The 17,991-nt window shown below is 29.2% G+C and overlaps 2 protein-coding genes across 3 annotated transcripts; both read left to right on the top strand.

The window, feature by feature from the left end:
- The first annotated feature begins 1,332 nt into the window (after positions 1-1,332).
- On the top strand, positions 1,333-8,731 carry LOC145202323 (alpha-adducin-like). 2 transcript variants are annotated; one of them, XM_080075220.2, is made up of 9 exons: positions 1,333-2,203; positions 2,526-2,649; positions 2,819-2,916; positions 3,618-3,668; positions 4,512-4,604; positions 5,425-5,523; positions 6,707-6,883; positions 7,017-7,271; positions 7,351-8,731. In XM_080075220.2, the coding sequence occupies exons 1-9, from the start codon at positions 1,736-1,738 to the stop codon at positions 7,759-7,761; spliced, it is 1,776 nt and encodes a 591-aa protein (XP_079931346.2). In that variant the 5' UTR covers positions 1,333-1,735; the 3' UTR covers positions 7,762-8,731. The 2 variants fall into 2 exon arrangements, with proteins under 2 accessions (XP_079931346.2, XP_089937790.1); XM_090081664.1 differs by having other exon boundaries at positions 1,635-2,203; positions 7,354-8,731.
- A 7,561-nt stretch (positions 8,732-16,292) lies between these two features.
- On the top strand, positions 16,293-17,991 carry LOC149890756 (uncharacterized). Its single transcript, XM_090081963.1, has 3 exons — positions 16,293-16,313; positions 17,404-17,602; positions 17,744-17,991. The coding sequence occupies exons 1-3, from the start codon at positions 16,293-16,295 to the stop codon at positions 17,989-17,991; spliced, it is 468 nt and encodes a 155-aa protein (XP_089938089.1).

The following is a 17,991-nucleotide window of genomic DNA, read 5'->3' as shown; positions in this document are numbered from 1 at the left end:
GGAAGAAGTCAGTTCGAAATTCTCAGTTAATCAAGACTGTCTAGGGTTGATTTTCTTTTAATTTAGTACGGTCAATTAGGAAAATGACTAAATAGTTATCTGTCAGTGAGCACACCATCGGATTTGTGGTCAGGAAAGATCTGGTTTCCACAAGTTCTAAAGAAAAAATGTTTGAAATATCAAAGAAACTTTTGAGCCTCCTGAAGAAGAGACCAAAGGCTCCTCTTCTCAAATGAGAAATTGTTTACTACTGATTCTTAATCAAACAGTGGAACCAATAGTTTTTTAATAGTCATTAACCAGTCCAGGCTGTCTTAGAGAATGTAAAGTACACATTTAAGACCAAACGTCCAGCTTTAGTTATTGTATTTGGCCGATTTCTAATAAAGATCTCAAATGCCTTCAGTCTTCATCAAACCTGGTCAGAAAGTCAACACCAAATCAAATCCTGAATAACCATGTCAAACCCTGGATTGATGTCCACTACTCTCCAGATTACAATATTTTGTTCCAGCAAGATGGAGCACATTCACATACATCCCTGAAGACCCAGAGGTGGATCAAGAAGAACCTAAAAAAATAATGGCCTGAAGAGTTATGGTCCCCTGGATTTCCAGAAATGTCTCCTCTTGATTATTCATTCTGGGCGTATGTGGAGTCAAGGGGTTGTTAACTATCTGGAGACTACTATCGTGAAGGAGTGGAACAAGATCCTATAGGTCTTTATCTAGACCAACTGTTCGAGGTTCAGGAGTCAAAGGGAAGCTGTGACTGATGCTGAGGGAGGATTTATTATGTAAAATTTAATTCTAAACACTTTTTATTTTACATTAATTTTTGTCAAAAAACGATTTTTTTTACGAAGCTTGCGGTCGCATATTGCAAATATTGACAGAAATTTAAGATGGTAAATGACACCAAGGTTATATCTGGAGTCCTAATAATTTTGTGTTTATCAATTAAACAGTGCATAATCTGAATTTATTTTTATAGCAATTTCATTAAATTTTTACAAACCCAGGCCTGTTGGAGAAGAGCAATCGCTGCTTATTTAAGCTCCTCTGTTTATTAAAAAGTTTTGATGTACTTGAGAGTTATTTGTGTTGTGAAAGTATTTCCTGCATTCTATAAAACTATTAGTAAAAATAATTTCTTTCTGCATGAGTAAAACTTGACTTTTTAAAATTGAATAACGCGTTGCTTTCAAATTTATTTAATTGTTGTTGTGTAAGCTCAGTGACAAAATTTTTGTTTCTATCCAATTCATAACATATCATACCGAATATCAGTTTGAAAACAAGAAAATAAAAATACTATAGTAAAAAGAAAATTGCGAAAGGCATAGGGCCTTTTGCAGAGTTTTTCGGGCTGCAACCCTATTTGCCCCTCTTTAGAAGACAAATTCCACAAAGAGGAGTATTACCAATATAACTCTAACTATGGTATTGAAAATTCTAAGTATTACGATATTTGTTTCGCATGACGTTTTGCAAAGGTTTTTAGATTATCCAAATTTTGATAACGGTAATTACAAAAAACCTTATTGTCGCTAATTTTACAGCCTTATCTCAAGCTTTGAATTATTGAATGATCAAGTTTTGATTTCGCATAAATTATATGACGTCAATAAATTAATAAGAGAAATATTGTGTTATTCCGAAGATCAGGTTTTCTTATCGGGTTTTGTCAGTGTTATTTGGTCAAAATTGAGGATTATCATTAGTTACTCTCCACTATGAATGAAGAAATAATTTCAGATTTAAAAATTAAAATGACAGGTAAAAAAGCAAGAAGATATTCAGAGCCAGATGGTACTAGACGAGTTGTTCGGCAACCTGAAGAAATTTTAAGAGACGTTAGAGGTTTAAAACTTCGTCAACGAGTTTCTTTGGTTCTTGGTGACGAACTATTCAAAGAAGAACTGGAAGATTCTATTAGAAGAACTTCTGCTAATGGAATGCCACGTTTTAATAACATTCGTAATTATCAAGATATTTTGCTTCCTGTAATTCAACCAAGTTTAGCATCTGTTGGGAGAGGATATGGAAATGCCTCACCAGTTGTGTTGCCTATAAATGATATTAGAGGAGAAAATACTATGAAGTATAGTAAATCAAATAAGTCTCTCAGATGCAAACTTGCTGCAGTTTATCGTCTGATAGACATGTTCGGCTGGTCAGAGGCTATATACAACCATGTTTCGGTGTGTATATTATTTGTTTTTGCTTTATAAAAGTATGTATGTATGTATGTATGTATGTATGTATGTATGTATGTATGTATGTATGTATGTATGTATGTATGTATATGTTTATTTATCTGTTTCTAATGTGTTTTTCACCTCTGTGTGTAATAAGTTTATAATTCAATAATTAGTAATTGGTCTAAATGGTACATTAAAGTAAGGCAGATGTTATACTATTAATGCATATTTACATAACATGATGAAAAATATTATGTTACAATTAACTTTAAATATTTGATATATTATATTTTTTGCCATAATGTTGTATTTTAATTTTCAGGTGCGTGATAAAAATGAATTTTTACTGAATCCATTTGGATTAATGTTTAATGAAGTTACTGCATCTTCATTAGTTACTTGTGATTTGAATGGTGATATTATAGAGAGTGGAAGTACAGGACTGTGTAAGGGATTCAATACTATGCCAAATTAATCTATGCCAAAATAATAAAAGCCGAAAAAAAAAATTAAGATTTTGTATACATCTATGTATTTTTATTTGTATGTGCATATGTATAGAAAATTCTAATAACTTTACTTTCTTATTTATTGTCTTTAATCATTGGTTTATAGACATAAATAAAGCTGGATTCATCCTTCATTCTGCAATTCATGAGGCGAGACCAGATATAATGTGTGTTATACACATTCATACTGCAGATGTTGTTGCTGTGAGTTTTTATTTTATAACCCTATCAAGTTGAAATAAAAAACAAATTTTATACTGTAAAAAAATTCTTTTGAAATTCAAAAATATAAGTGTTAGTTAATTACTATTTAAGGTTATATTGCTAATTATTGTTGCTTCTCACAAATGTTCCTTATTAGGATGCTTTAAGATATCAAAGTTATTCTTTTATTCTTGTGTATGATGTTGTTGTTAATAAGTGTTGATTAACATGAAAATAAATTTCCAATAATGAATGTAAATTTAGTTAAAAAAAAGTTATTTTTTAGATTTGCTTTTTTTTTTTTTTTACCATTATTATTCAGTAATTGGTTTAAATATCTAAATTTGTTAATAAAAATTTTTTTTTATTTTTGATTTAACTGAGACTTCTTTTATTCCATAGATTTTTTTTTTTTAATAACTTATCTTATGCAGATGTTTTCATATATTATATCATTCCTGGTTTTTTATTCTAAGAAGTATTATTTTAACAAAGTCTTTTTCAGGTTGGTTAATAAGCTATTGGTTAGGGTTAGCTAACAAAGCATTATGTTGTTAAATAATTGCCTTATTCAATCTATATTGTATTATTTCAATAGAATGTCTTTTTGGGTGATCTAATATTATACTTTTAGCTAAAGAATCACAATGACTTTTTCTCTTTAATTAAATTAGTAGCAATATAAAAGGTTTTTTGTTTAGGTATCTGCTATGAAATGTGGTTTTCTAAGGTTGAGTCAAGAGTCATTGATTGTGAGTATTAATTATTGTATGGTTATCTTAGACACCAAATTTCTTAACAGTTTCCTTAGTGATAAGTACCTATGGTTTAATTTTGATATATGTTTTTTTTTTTTGATTTAAAAAGTTTATAATCCAATCAATTTTTTTTATTCAATGTTTAATTGTGATAGCTTCTCCTCTCTTTCTCCTCTCTTTCTCTCTCCCTACAGCATCTTGCAATTTACTTTGTATTTCATAGGTTTTATCCTTGGTAGACAACTATACAACCATATCCCATCTCTTTTAGTATTTACTGCCTCATTCTCTTTTAGTAAAGTTTCTTATGACTCTAAAACCTCTTGATAAATATTTCTTGTTTTTGGCTTAAGAATCTGGAATTTGATATTGGAAAAATAAATTTATTCCGCAGATTACAAATTTCAGTTTTCATTCACTTGCTGAGGAAGTTTTTTCAATAAACTTGTATTTATGTTTTGGTTGCAGTTACATATAATTAAGTAGAATTTACTTTGTTTTTTGATATAATTGGAAATGTTTTTTAATATGGTTATGAATGTTTTTTGATATGGTTGGAAATATTTTTTGATATCATTATAAATGTTTTTTGATATGGTTGGAAATGTTTTTTTGACAATTGCTAAAATAACATTTTTGAGCTTAATGTGTAAAAGTTCATCCAAAATTTGACACCTTAATATAAAAGCAAATAAGATAAGTTAAAATAGCCATACCCCAGATACATTATCTTTTAAAAAAAAAAATTGCTAGGATGATTAATCATTATTTTACTTCAAAAGTTTTTACTTCTGTTTATAAAACTCAATTTTTAAAAGTTTTATCTTGGTCCTGTAGGTTGGTGGTGTTTCATACCATGACTACTATGGCATTCTTATTGATGATACTGAAAAAGCCAGCATCAAGGAAGATTTAGGACCAAAAAACATGGTATGATTCTATTATTTTATGTAGTAACATGATTTTGAAATAAAAAGTACATATTTGGCATTTCCTTAACTTCCTGGGCTGCAATGTAAAATACAAAGTTTTACATATAAAGTTTTTTTTTTCAACTTTCTTAGTACTGTACTTGTGCTTTTAAAACTTGATTGATTTTTTAGACCATTAACATCTCATAGTGAAAAGCAGTATTCTCTAGCAATAAATATTTTTAATGCATGTATATAAAATTTTGAAAACCTTCTTTTAGTGGGGTCATGACTATTTTTTTTAGTATTGAAAATATAAAAGTTTTAGCATTTTTTAAAAAACTATTTCTGTTTTGCTTCTTGTAATACTGGCATAAGAAAGTCATAGCATTTAATTTTATCATCATTTACTCTGCTTATTAAGAAATTATATTTATGCTCAAGTTTCAAATGTTGCATGTTTTCAAATTATTTAAGTGAAGAATGTCAAATAAAATTGAAGTTAAATTTAAACTTAGGTATATTCTGTAGTATATAGTAACATGCTAGAAGTAATGTTAATGTTGCTAATTTGAAACAAATCATTTTGAATATCTATAGTTTTAAGTTAGTAATATATATTGTTTCTGGAAGAAGTGTAATTATTCCTATATTTTGAAATAAAAAAGAGCTTTATTAAGTGGTTTTAACAAATTACAAAAGAATATTATATTAGCATTTATTTGGTTGCTTACATATTAATTTTTTAAGTCTTTCTTTGTATTTAGTTTGTATAAACAACAGAGCCTCATCTTTTTATTTGTGCATTATAAATTTTATCTTTTTTTTTAAAAAAAAAGACATTGTTTCTTCGAAACCATGGTGTTGCTGTGTGTGGGACTTCAATTGAAAATGCATTCCATCGACTTTGCACTCTAATGGAAGCTTGTGCTTCACAGGTGACAGTTTTTATCCATAACTTAATTTGTTTTTTGAGCTTTTTATTAAATTTCAGTCAAAAGATCAAAAATTGATCAAAGAATACAAACTTCCTGTCTTTTCTAATTTTGCTTACATTTGGTCTGTTCAAAAGGTCTTAGGAATTTACCAATATTTTTTATTAGATAGTAAAAACATAAGAAAGCATGCTATTTTCATGTAGTTTAATCTCCATCACACCTTCTAACATCTTTACAATAGTCATACTAATGTATTAGTTCCAATTCAAATTGATTAGTTGGTAGTGACCTGAACCACTGCAGCTAAAGTCAAGTTGTTGGAGGGACCTCTCATAATCTTTAAACACCCATCTGTCTCATTGGTTTAGATCAGGGCTATAGGCCAATTTATGGATCAATTTGACATGTCATAAAATGATTTTATGATTTTTTATGATTTTCTGTGTGCGGAAGAAATTAAGGAGGCTACGCTGCAGTGGTTTAGGTCACTACCAACAGATCAATTTGCAACAGAACTAAAATGTTTGCATGACTATTGTAAAGATGCCATAAGATGTGATAGAGACTACATTACATGTAAGTTACCTGCATTCTTATATTATTATTATGTAGTAAAAAATGTTGGTAAATTCCTTATACTTATTAAATAGGAACTAAACTAAATTAATTCTCCCTCCTTCATTATTTCATATTTTGGTACCTATTATCTGTTATTTTAGTTGTTATTAATACTAGTGCCATAGTGATTTAAAGTGACCAATATTTTTTTGGTACCTACCACCATAAAAATTTCCCTCTCTTTGGGCACCTGGAACATGACTTAAAATTGACATTGTATCTGTGTTAAAATGCTATAAAACACATTACTATAGTGCATTACTCTAGTGTAATGGAAGTTCCATAATCTTCTACTTCATCAAACATCATTAATTTAATTTTTCATTTTTATTTGTTTGGAAAGTCTGTGTCAATTTTTTTTTGTGTCATCGTTTTTTCCTCTTATACATTATAAATGTTAAAAAAATTGTTGTGCAACAAAAAATAACTGTTTCATGAGAATGGTGCTCAGTGCCTTGACACTCATGGCACCCCACTTGCTACAGTCCTGATGAACACCTATTTCAGTACTTTTTAATTTTTATTTTGATACCCATAATTTTAGTTTTGTATTTATTACTTGCAGGTAAAAGCTATGTCTATTGGCCTTGAAAACTTGAATATTATTAGTGAAGAGGCTTATGAAAAAGTTCAGAAAATTTCAGAGAACAATGAAAAAAGCTTGTTTTATGGAGAAGGAAAATACCAAATGGCACTAGATGAATATCACTTTGAGGCTCATATGCGTTTGTTAGATTCACAAGTAACTCACTAATTCAATTTTGAATATAATGTATGATTAGGTTTATGCTTTAGTGTAGAGTTTTTTTTCTTTCTTTTGTTACTTTAAAAAACTCAAGATGTAACTCATTTTACTCAAGTTTTTTTAAATTCAGGGTTATAGAACTGGTTATACTTACCACATGCCTGATGTATTCATTTCTGGTAAATCAGCTAAAAAGATGCCAGATTCCTGTCTTCCTCCTCAAGCCACATCTGACAGGGATATGCCTTACCATGTTTATTATGATTTTCAAGAAAGCAAAACACGAAGTCCTTCACTAGGAATGGGAAACACTCATCGAAATAAAATGAAGTGGCTGAATAGTCCAGTTTTAGCCACACAATATATAAAGGAACCTCGGGAGTGTGTAGGTTTCTACTTGATTTATTTTATGATAAACTGTTTAATGAAGGTTTAAAAAATTTTATTTCAATCTGTGCTTTTAGAAGACTCCAGTATTGAATGATAATTCTCCCAAAATAAATTTGGCTCAAAGTGATGATCCGAATGATAGCAGAGAAGAGTTTAGTGCAAACCAAAATGATCTTAGCGGAAGCTTTGTAGAAGAAATTAATCCTGATATTGTAACAACAAAACATGAACCAGTAAAGATGGTTGAAAACCTAACAAGTTCTACAGGGGAAATAAATGGAAGTGCGGCAGTTTTAAATGTGACGCCTTCAAAAAATGAGCTTGGTAACGCAGATAAATCCCTAACTCCACTTAGTCCTTCGAGTGAATCTGGATCTGTCCAAAGCAATCTTGATGGAAAATCTTCCCAAAAAGTAAAGAAGCAAAAAAGTTTTAAGAAGACGCTGATGAAAAAACTGCATATCAAAGAAGATAAAACGAAATAACGTCACATGGTTCCGCTTTTCTAATAAAAAAGTAACAAGTTTTCGTTTGTTTTTTTTTTTTGTTTTTTTTTTGGATGTCTTAAATATCTTTCTATTTGTGCAAAAAAAAATTTGTTTATATTTTTAAAATTAAACTTTATTTAAGTCTTATCAGAGGAAAAGACGATGTATGCTATTTTTTATCTGCTTTGATCTGTCTTAACAGATGTTTTATGTACAGTATTCATTCAGTTTTTTCAGTTTTAACATTTTAATCTGATTTTGTGTGTACGAATAGTGCACTGATTTTATCTTGACTTTTTAACGAACACTTTTATTTTTCGTACCTAGATTTTCTATTTTCTTTTTTTCTTCAGTGCTCATGATCATATTTATATTTTTTAGTGTGGCTGAAATAATTTTTTAGTTTATGACATAATGAATATTATGGCGTAAAATACTTAACTATCCTCAAATCGGAAAATATTTATTCGACGTCACAGAAGTGTGTTAAAGTATTTTCATCATTTGAGCTTTTAAGTGTTTTTGTTGTGCTTTTTAGGGTGCGTTTAGGGTATATAACAGACCGATGTATCTGGGCCCAAATTTTAGAAAGATAATCTTTTTTAGTTATGTCTTTCAAATTCTATTTTAAATGAAGTTCAAGACGTTTCTAACAATTTTAGAAACAGTCGATAAAAACGTTTAGGAAATAATTTACACACTTCATTACTGCTGTGTGAGTTATTACTTCATGTAATTTGTTCTTCCATTCGCTTCTCTAATGATTTTCGTTATATATTTTTAATTTTTTTAACCGATAATTTGATGATAGTTAAAAATCTTTAGTCGTTGACTTGTCTTTGATTAACTTTTTAAAAGAAGTAAACGAAGCCTTTTCTGCCTAGTTTCACTAAGAGTAACGGCATGTATGTGGTATTTATATTGTAGTATCAAAAATACAAATATTTAATAAGAAAAATCGCTTTTACTTTTTGTATTTTTTTTTTTTTTTTTTTTTTTTTTCTTTGTAGTGTATTTTTTTTAAAGTGTAGCAAGTTTAAAAGTAAAGTTTTAAGGTGATGGGTTCAACTTAAAATTTTACTTTTAAACTTACCATGTCAAAAAGGAAGCAAGTCTCACAGAAGTTTAGTTTTTCGGCGAACTTGAAAAAAGCAGATAGCATTCCAGCAAGTTTTTGGATTTACTTTTTTTTTTGTCATAGTTTTTTTGGCGGTACTCGGTGCAAGCTTAAGCTAAAAAGTTATTATTTTTAAACCGAGTAGGAAGATCAAACTATTTCATTTGTTTTTAAAATTAAGCTGGTCTTAACATATGCAATTAAGAAATTTTTCTGTCATTTCGTAGTTTTATTTTACAAATAAAACGTTTAAATTGCCCTTAAAGAAATTTGTTACTGTGCTTGTTTTCCCAGAAAACCATTTTGATTTGATTTTTTAACAGCGTTCAGTAATACGCAAAATATTTTAGCCTACTTTTAAGGCCAAACTTTTAAATCTTTTTTCTGGGTCCCAACAGCTTCGTTACATTAACCCAGCATGAAAAAAGAATTTTTAGTTCAAAAAAGTTCAGATTGAACAATATTTAAGGTTCCTCTATAGCAAAACACAGACAAAAACACCTGGCTTTTTGGAGCCTCTTAATTCAGAAAAAAAAAAAATTTGTAACAAGTAGAAACCATTATCATCTTTTTGTAATAATTGCGAAACAGTCTACTATTAACATAAAAATTAATGACAAATACTAAAAAAAACTTAAAAATAGGGAGGGTGGATGTGTGTGTGTGTGTATGTGTGAATAAAATAAATGTATGAGGTAATATGTTTACTTTTAAATAAAAACACTCAATAAGGACAGGACTTAGTTAGGTCACACCACGGTACATTTATGTAAAAATATAAATACTAAAACATCCGCTTTTTTATTCCATAAAATGTATAACTTGGTTATTTTAACTAGATATCTTGTTAGTTAAAATAACGAAGTTTTTTTCTCTAAATGTTTATTTTGTATAATGTATAACTTGGTTATTTTAACTAGATATCTTGTTAGTTAAAATAACGAAGTTTTTTTCTCTAAATGTTTATTTTGTATATAAGAAATTTGTCATTTCTTAAATTAGGACTTTCTTAAAGCACTTTAAAGGACTTTGTAAGGTCACACCACGGCAACTACATACATTTTTGTTTAGTCACACCACGGTAACAACTATTTTGCTAAAACAATCTTATAACTGGTTAATAAATGAATGTAAATGAATTTTATGTACATAAAAATCTATATATAGACTAAAGAGATGCTTTACATGTTTCTAAGTTGTTGCTCTAAAAAATCTTGTAAATTAGTTTGTCTCTCAATCTATGAATAGCTTAAGCCTGAGTCATTGTTTATCTAGAAAACGACCTTAGTTTTATCAAAATGCGCTCAAATCCAATGTTTCTGTATTTTGGTGAAAATCAACTTAAAAGTTTTTCAAATGTTTTTAAATTCAATCATTTGATTTATCAGCAAAACTTTCTTTTGAAAAAAAGGAAAGTGTTGCTGATAAATCAAATGATTTACTTTAAAGTTCCTTACTTACAAAATAATGCTTACTTACAAAAAATATGCTTGGAAAAGTTAATCAAACCAAAAATCCAAAATCACGTATAATTAAAAAAACCTCATTAAGTTTCCAATTTTGCTTCAGTTTTTGTTTGTGGATCTTAAGAGATTTCTGATATTTCAAAAAATGCGTTACAAAACTTAACTACCTGTTTATATAACTGCCTTAAAACCATCCAACATTCCCACCTGGTCCCACAAGTGGGTTAAGTTCTTAAATATGCGGTAACCATATTTTTGTAGATACCGAAAAAAAAACCTACTGGCATTAAAGAATACTTAAAAAGGTCAAAGTTTCTGGAATAATTTGGTTTCATCTCCCAATTGGATAACTATGAGAGTAATGACAAATGTAACGTGTAAAAAATACTCTTAAATTTTCCTTTAGAAAACCTGAACCCCGAAAGTTTTCTCTTTATGTTCAAAGCATTTTCATAGCCTTGCTCTCAGATGTTATTCATGTTCAGTCCTTAGGACATGATTTCTTGCTTCAGTCCAGAAAAAAGACTTTCTCTTATTCTACTCTCTATATGTGTAAATAAGCTGTTCACATACACTGTTAATATACCGTCTTAAACATATTTGAGGCCAATAAACATTTGTTCTTGATGACTTTTATCTAGAGTACAGTCACGAATTACAGCAAAATGCTTTTCATATTTTATTCGCTCAATAATACTTTTAAACCTTGTATATATATATATATATTTATATATATATATATATATATATTTATATATATATATGTATATATATATGCATATATATACATATATATATGTATGTATATATATATATATATATGTATATATATACATATATATACATATATATGTATATATAAACGCTTCAATTTTGAAAAAACCCAAATATCAAATTTTATTTACTTTTAAAATAACATATCACAGACATTTATAAACAGCCATTTCAGAGCATAGTGCTCATATATATATATATATACATATATACATATACATATGTATACACCTTGTACAGAAAGTTTAAACGCACTTGTATTTTTAACGTGTATAATTCTTTTAAGAAATGATAACCCGATAAATTGATGAGATGTGGTCCGCATTTTTTATGTTTATTTATTCTAAAGGTTTAATTTATCGATTTGGAGAAAAATATATATATAAGGATAACATAAAGAAGGTGGAGGGTGATGAGAAAGTTAACGGAGTCCTTTCAATTTTTTGAAATAAAGTTTAAATGGACTTTGATTGGAAAACTCGTAACTCTTGTTAATTGATTAATTTTTTCTTGCAGTCTTTCGCATTTTCATCACTCAAAAGCCTGCTATCGTTAGCATACTGTATTTTCATCTTTATTCTTATCTTATTTTGCAAAAAAACTGCGTAAATTAATTAATTTCCTCGAAATTTCCATAAAAAATTACGAGAACCATCGACTATATTACGATCCTTTCCCGTTAAATTGTTATAAAATTTCGAAACTGAACATTCTTACGATAACTACTATCAAAGATTTTTCTAAAAACCCATTCGTTGCTAAAGTCCTTTTAAAGAATATTACACACACACATTAAAACAGTTTCACTTTTAATGAAGTTGCCATAAAAATGTTCAGAATTTTAAACTATGTAAAAAATTTGTTTTTACATGCATCTTCTAACAACAATCACAACTTGTCATTTGACTGCCTTTGGTTTCTTACAAGAAGGGTCATCGTATTAACTGCTTTCATCATCAATCTCTTCCTCTGAATCCGAGACCTTAGTGTTTCCTTTCTCTTACGAGTCATCAATTGGAACCTGACCACCCTCGTTGAACTTACCTAAACATCGCCATTTAAAGGATTTTGACATGTTAATGACACCAGGAATGTAGAAATTTAGTTGAAAAAAATGTAGGTAAATTTTGTAACTCACGAATATTTACGTTTATAAATTGTAAATAACGATTAAAATACAAATAACAAAAAATAAATTTCATTATCAATATCTCAATAAATTCAGTAAACTCAACGATACTAATTACTTTAAAAACCCTTTTTTAAAAATGAGAATTGATCTAGTTATGTGGAGCACAATTTTTTAAACAAATTAAATTACATAAAAAACTCCATTTATAAAAAGACCCATATCGTTATTTACGAACTTTAACGCAAATTATTTACGGAAGTTTCGTAACTGACCTAAGATACAAATTATTACGATTGAATTGTACAATTAATTCTGTTAGTTAGAAAATGATCGTAAATTACGAATCAAATAATGACGTTTTTTACGCAAAATGCAATTAATTTAATCGATTTTGTGAAATTCAAAATTTTCCTCGTTCGCGATTAAACTGACGCAACTTCGTTTAATCGCAATCGTAAGTCTCTTCTCTAGATTAAAAATAATGCTATAAAACGTTACATTTTCTATAGTTTTTTACTAATTAAAGTAAGGAATTCTTCTCGAGTACTTGGATTATGACGAAATATTCCCAAAATGCAAGTTGTTACTGTTGACGCCCCTGGTTTTTGAATTCCTCTCATGATCGTATACATGTGACTGAAAAATATAAAAATTAAAACATTAAACAACGCGTTCAAATTTTTTATTTTAAAAAGCACAAGGAACAGCCTTAAATCTTGGGAAGAAATAAAACCATTACGTAAACACTTCATTTTTGTCGTAGGTTCTTACCAAGCTTCAATGACAACCCCTACTCCTACTGGTTTGATTGCTTTTAATAAAGCCATTCCAATTTCTTTGGTAAGTCGCTCTTGAACTATAAGATAAATGTAATATCAAAATTAGGACTAAACAAAAATCAGCCTGAGGATGTAATTAAAGTAGATGAATCGTGTACGCCTATTGAGTTGAAGCAACTGGTTTTAAATCTGGTAGGATGATTTGGTATGAAATGCATGCAGCTAAAAATCTGAAATCCTATTTTTTATATTATAAAAAACTGGATTTTTCCACCTCAGCGAAATAAATTACACCAATATTTCTGGTTTCGAAAAACTTTGAATTAAAAAGAAACTATTTAAATTATTAAGAAATTGCAATTCTACGAAGTCCAGTTCCCTCAAGACCAAAATCAAGGAAAATGTTTTTATTACATTTTTACTTTACCTGATGTGAAGAAATAAATAGTAAAAAACATTAAATATTTTTGCAGTAAAAATACTTTAAAACGCAACTCCAGAAAGAAAAAATAAATTCGTGCGAAGACTATTTATAAACCAACCTTGAAGCCTTCGACTAAACATTTCCGCAATTCTAAATTTAAAAAATGACATTAACAACAACGGGAACACTTGCCCTGATGCTTTTTTTTGACTAGGGTTTGGCCTTTGAAAATAAAAATGACCTCCATTTTATCTCTATCGTATTTAATTTACGCATGTCGCTCATACAAAACATAATGTTGCTGTCCTAATTCTTTACTAGTAGGGCAGTTCCACGAAAACATAAAAGAAAGTATCTTTTCAAATGTACTATATACTTCATTAATACATAATAAATAAGTTCACAATTCATATATAAATCAGATATCTATGATGTATACTCTAAATGTTACATCCGGTACCAAAATGTAACAAAAAGTTTATAATTTCAATTCCAATAAATTTTTAAAGAGAGAGCAGTTTCCTTTGTTAGTTCACTAAAGGTTGTTTGGATTAAAAAAATCATTTCAATAAATACTGTAATATCAAATAAACTGCGGTACCGGATGTAACCTTCAAAAAGAACAGCTTAAAAGTAAAAAATGCTCAATCTGACTAGTGTTCAAGTTAAACGATAGAGACAGAAAGAGTATTAAAGTGGATACAAGCAGAGAGAAAGGGCCATTAATTTGATTTAGAGTTGTGGAAATGGCACTTAAATTGCCCATTTCTCTCTTTGCTTTCCACTTTAATACTAATTCACTCTACACTTCTCAATCTTTAAGTAAAGCTTGAAAACGCACATAAGTCTCTTCCGAAAGTCCTAAGAAAAAGAAAATAACTTGTTTCAGTTGTTGCAAAAGCAGAGGGCTTAACTATAAATAATTTAACACCAAAGCCAATATCCAAGGAAGCCCTTATTGATGAAATTATGGTCATTTTATTTTATTGCAGTGATGATGTGTCCTATCAAATGCTCGAAGAGAAAGGTTGTGTAGAGATTTGAAAGAACACTAAGGAGGGTTCGGAAAGTAAAAGTCATGGTTTGAAAAGTGCAAGCCAGGTATATGCTCATGCCACGTAGTCATACTCACGGTCTATTTTTGCAGACCCATGCTTTTGTAATGATTGGCGAATCAAAATTTTGTGAGCTCAGACCTTCTCATGTTAAATTCAATAACAAAGTACCACAGAATGTGTGTGTTTGTATTTACCGTGAGAATGTTCGCCTTCATCTTTCAATGCTACAAGTACATTCTCAGCCCAGTGCATCATTTTCGGATTTTCTCGCCCAGATTACTTGTAATTAAACCAAAAAGAACGTATGGATCGTGAATGTGTTTTGAATAAACACAAATCAGATGAATAGGTTCCTGAAAGAGTTAATTTAGTGGTTACTATATTCAATTGACAGTAGTAGATATGAGAAGGCAAAGAACATATGCACACTTAACGGTGTGTTTTCGAAACTAAAAGACGTGGTAAAACAGTTTTGTGGGCACACGTATGTAAAAAGGAAACAGGCTTTGGGATTTAAACAAGCAAAGCAAAACGTAAATGGTTCAACAGCTGTCATCAAGGTTGATTTTGCTGAAAATTAAAACTTTTTTAAACAGGATGAGATTCAGAATGCTCATTTGACATATCAACAATGCGTAATTTTCACTTCGTACACATGGAAAAGCGAGTATCATCGTCTCAAATACATTATTCCACACAAAAATCGCTGTATTTGTATTCATGAGCTGAATATTGCAAAATATTATAGAAAATTCTCCAGGCATTACATCAGTGCAGACACTTTCGGATAAAGCCGCTAGCCAACTTAAACAGAAATACTTATTCTGCAGTCTGACTCAAAGAATTATTTAATATTGACTTGATATGGAACTTTTTTCCTTCAAGCCATGGAAAAGGAACTATTGATGGGATTGGGGTCATGGCAAAGAGATCAGTTTGGAGAGTTTTAAAAACTTGAAGAAAGGCATTAAAACTCATACAGGTGCGACTCAATCAGGAATATCATCAAGTTTTGTTTAGTTAAATCATTTTTACTCATTATTTAAGTTTATTTAAAATTTGTATTGCACTATAGTAACAATGCATATATGTAAAAATTGATTGTCAGCAGGTTTTTATCAGATATTAGAATTATTCATCCTCAAATATTACATCCGGCACCAAATTGTTATTTGCGGCACCATTTTTCTTTGGTAAATAAAACAAAAACAGAAAGATTGTCTGATGATTGCATTGCTGCATTGATAGTACTAATTGTGATTACCTTATTCAGATTTTCTCAACTTCTAGCACTTAACTGAAATTTTACAATAAAACAAAAAAGAATTCAAATAAAGAAATTTTTAGAGTTACATCCGGTAAATTAAGGGTCGTCCTTTGTAAATAAATGCATCAATCGAATCGAAAATTTAGAGATAACTACTTTTCATATTTTAAATGCATTTTCGTGAAAATATATAAAAATAGTAACTCATAACAGATATATTTCAATTTATAAAGCTCAATATGTGTTTCGTCTGGCACCATGGAATTCCCAAGTAGTTAAGGTAAATATTTACGAATTTACCTTTTTGTTCCACTGATGAAATGAAGGAACATTTTTCGCTTTCAAGAGTTGTGTCTCTTAGTAGAGCCTTGTTTAAAATATTGTTTGTTGGATTATGTTTTGTGTCGAATTGCATTGTAATCAAATTTTAGAGACGTTTCTATATTTTCTGATTTTAAATATTTTTTCGACGATATCTTTTTTGTGTTTCTATAAATTTTTTTTCTAACAAATGACATTTGAAGATCATGTGGTAATTAAGTGTCCAACCAAATTTGAAACAGAAGTATTACTCTCCGCACTCGGTTTCAACTGCAGAAAAACTGATTTCATATTATAAGAGTATTTTTTACAAAATTAAAAATTGATATTGTAGATTATATTTTTAGCACCAATCGAATTTTATGTTAAAAGTTCAATTAAATTGATAGAATTTAAATTTTGAAGTGAGCCGATTCCCTGACCACTTTTGTCAGTAAGACATCCATGATCAGTAAGAAAGGAAATATGAAAACATGTTAATTATCTTAGCTATACTAATCATGTGAAAAAAAAAAGCATGTGTTGAGCAGCTGCTGTTTAAAAAAAACAAAAAAATTTACGCCTCCTAAACTCTTGTATAAAGAATTTTATATATTTTTTAAAAAAAACGATAATATCAAGTACATTAGTCAAATTTTTAAAATCAATAAACAAAAAAACTAATTTAACTACTTTTCTTCAAATTTTTATGAATATTAGTAAAGAGTTGACCAACCCATTTAACTAAGGACGAACTTTGAAAATTATCCCTTTTCATTTTTGAGGTGATGACATATTAGGATTATCACTTCAAAAATGATAATAGGTGTAGATAATAAGCAATTCGGCTACCGTTTCACTGTTTGACTAGAAATTATGTAGACATGGTTTGTCAGGATATTAAAAGTTAAAACCACTTGGAAAGAACCTATAAAGATGTATCCTTTCGCATGTTCTTTTTTGCTCTAAGTTTTTTAAAATATAATCACGCTAAATGATTTTAAAATATTTTGATCGGCTTGAATTAAATAAATGTAACAAGGAGTAAAAATAATTACCCATTTTTTACATTCAACCCCCAGTTGACTTCAAATATCATTTATAAATATATATTTTTCAACCTTCTAAACTTTCGAATAGTTACTGTTTATACCGCTGTTACCTTGCAATCTTACTGATTCCAATAACTTTCTTGTTCGGCAGGTATATAACATGTGCCTAAATGTAAGAACTCAAATTTAAATAATGTAATAAAGAGGTGGCTTTATTTAAGCTTAACTAGATTGCAATCTGTATCATTTTGATTTTTTATGGATGTTTAGTTGGTAGAAAAAGATATTCCTGTTGTGTATTGCAATGCCATTGAAGAGCCTGTAGCAATGGTACTTCATCACAGAAGTCAAGGAACAAATGATGTTGATATTAAATTAGGTGTAGATGAATGGCAGGGATTACTTAGAGCTACTCCGTCAATCACCCTGAAACCAGAGTTAAAAAATAATAAAATTCTAGAGAAACTGAGTAAGTTTGACGTATATTCGTGCAAAAATTTTAAATATTCAAGTGTCCACAAAACTATTATATTGACCATTTTACCTTCATTGAACGAAAAATACCAAAACTTGCGGTTAATTTTCGATAAGTTAAACATTTCATCCTTAGATTACACAGCATCTAAAGATCTAAAGGCTTTGCTTCAAAAGGCTGAAAAACAAACTACATCATCAAAGCACCCTTGTCCGTATTGCATGACGTCATTTCCTGACTTTCAAAAAGCTGATCATTATACTCTAGAATCTTTGTGTAGATTGTACGACCAACAGATGGCTGATGGTGCAAATTTTTTTTTTTTTAAAAAAAAAAGTACGCAAATGTTGTTAATCCTCCTTGTTAACAGGCGACAAAAATAA

Source organism: Hydra viridissima, unplaced genomic scaffold (assembly GCF_058129835.1).
Source record: "Hydra viridissima isolate aposymbiotic clone 2 unplaced genomic scaffold, HvirCarnegie_v1 scaffold_3, whole genome shotgun sequence".
Lineage (NCBI taxonomy): Eukaryota > Metazoa > Cnidaria > Hydrozoa > Anthoathecata > Hydridae > Hydra > Hydra viridissima.
Note: the sequence above shows the minus strand (reverse complement) of the source record. Positions and strands in the feature narration are given on the sequence as shown.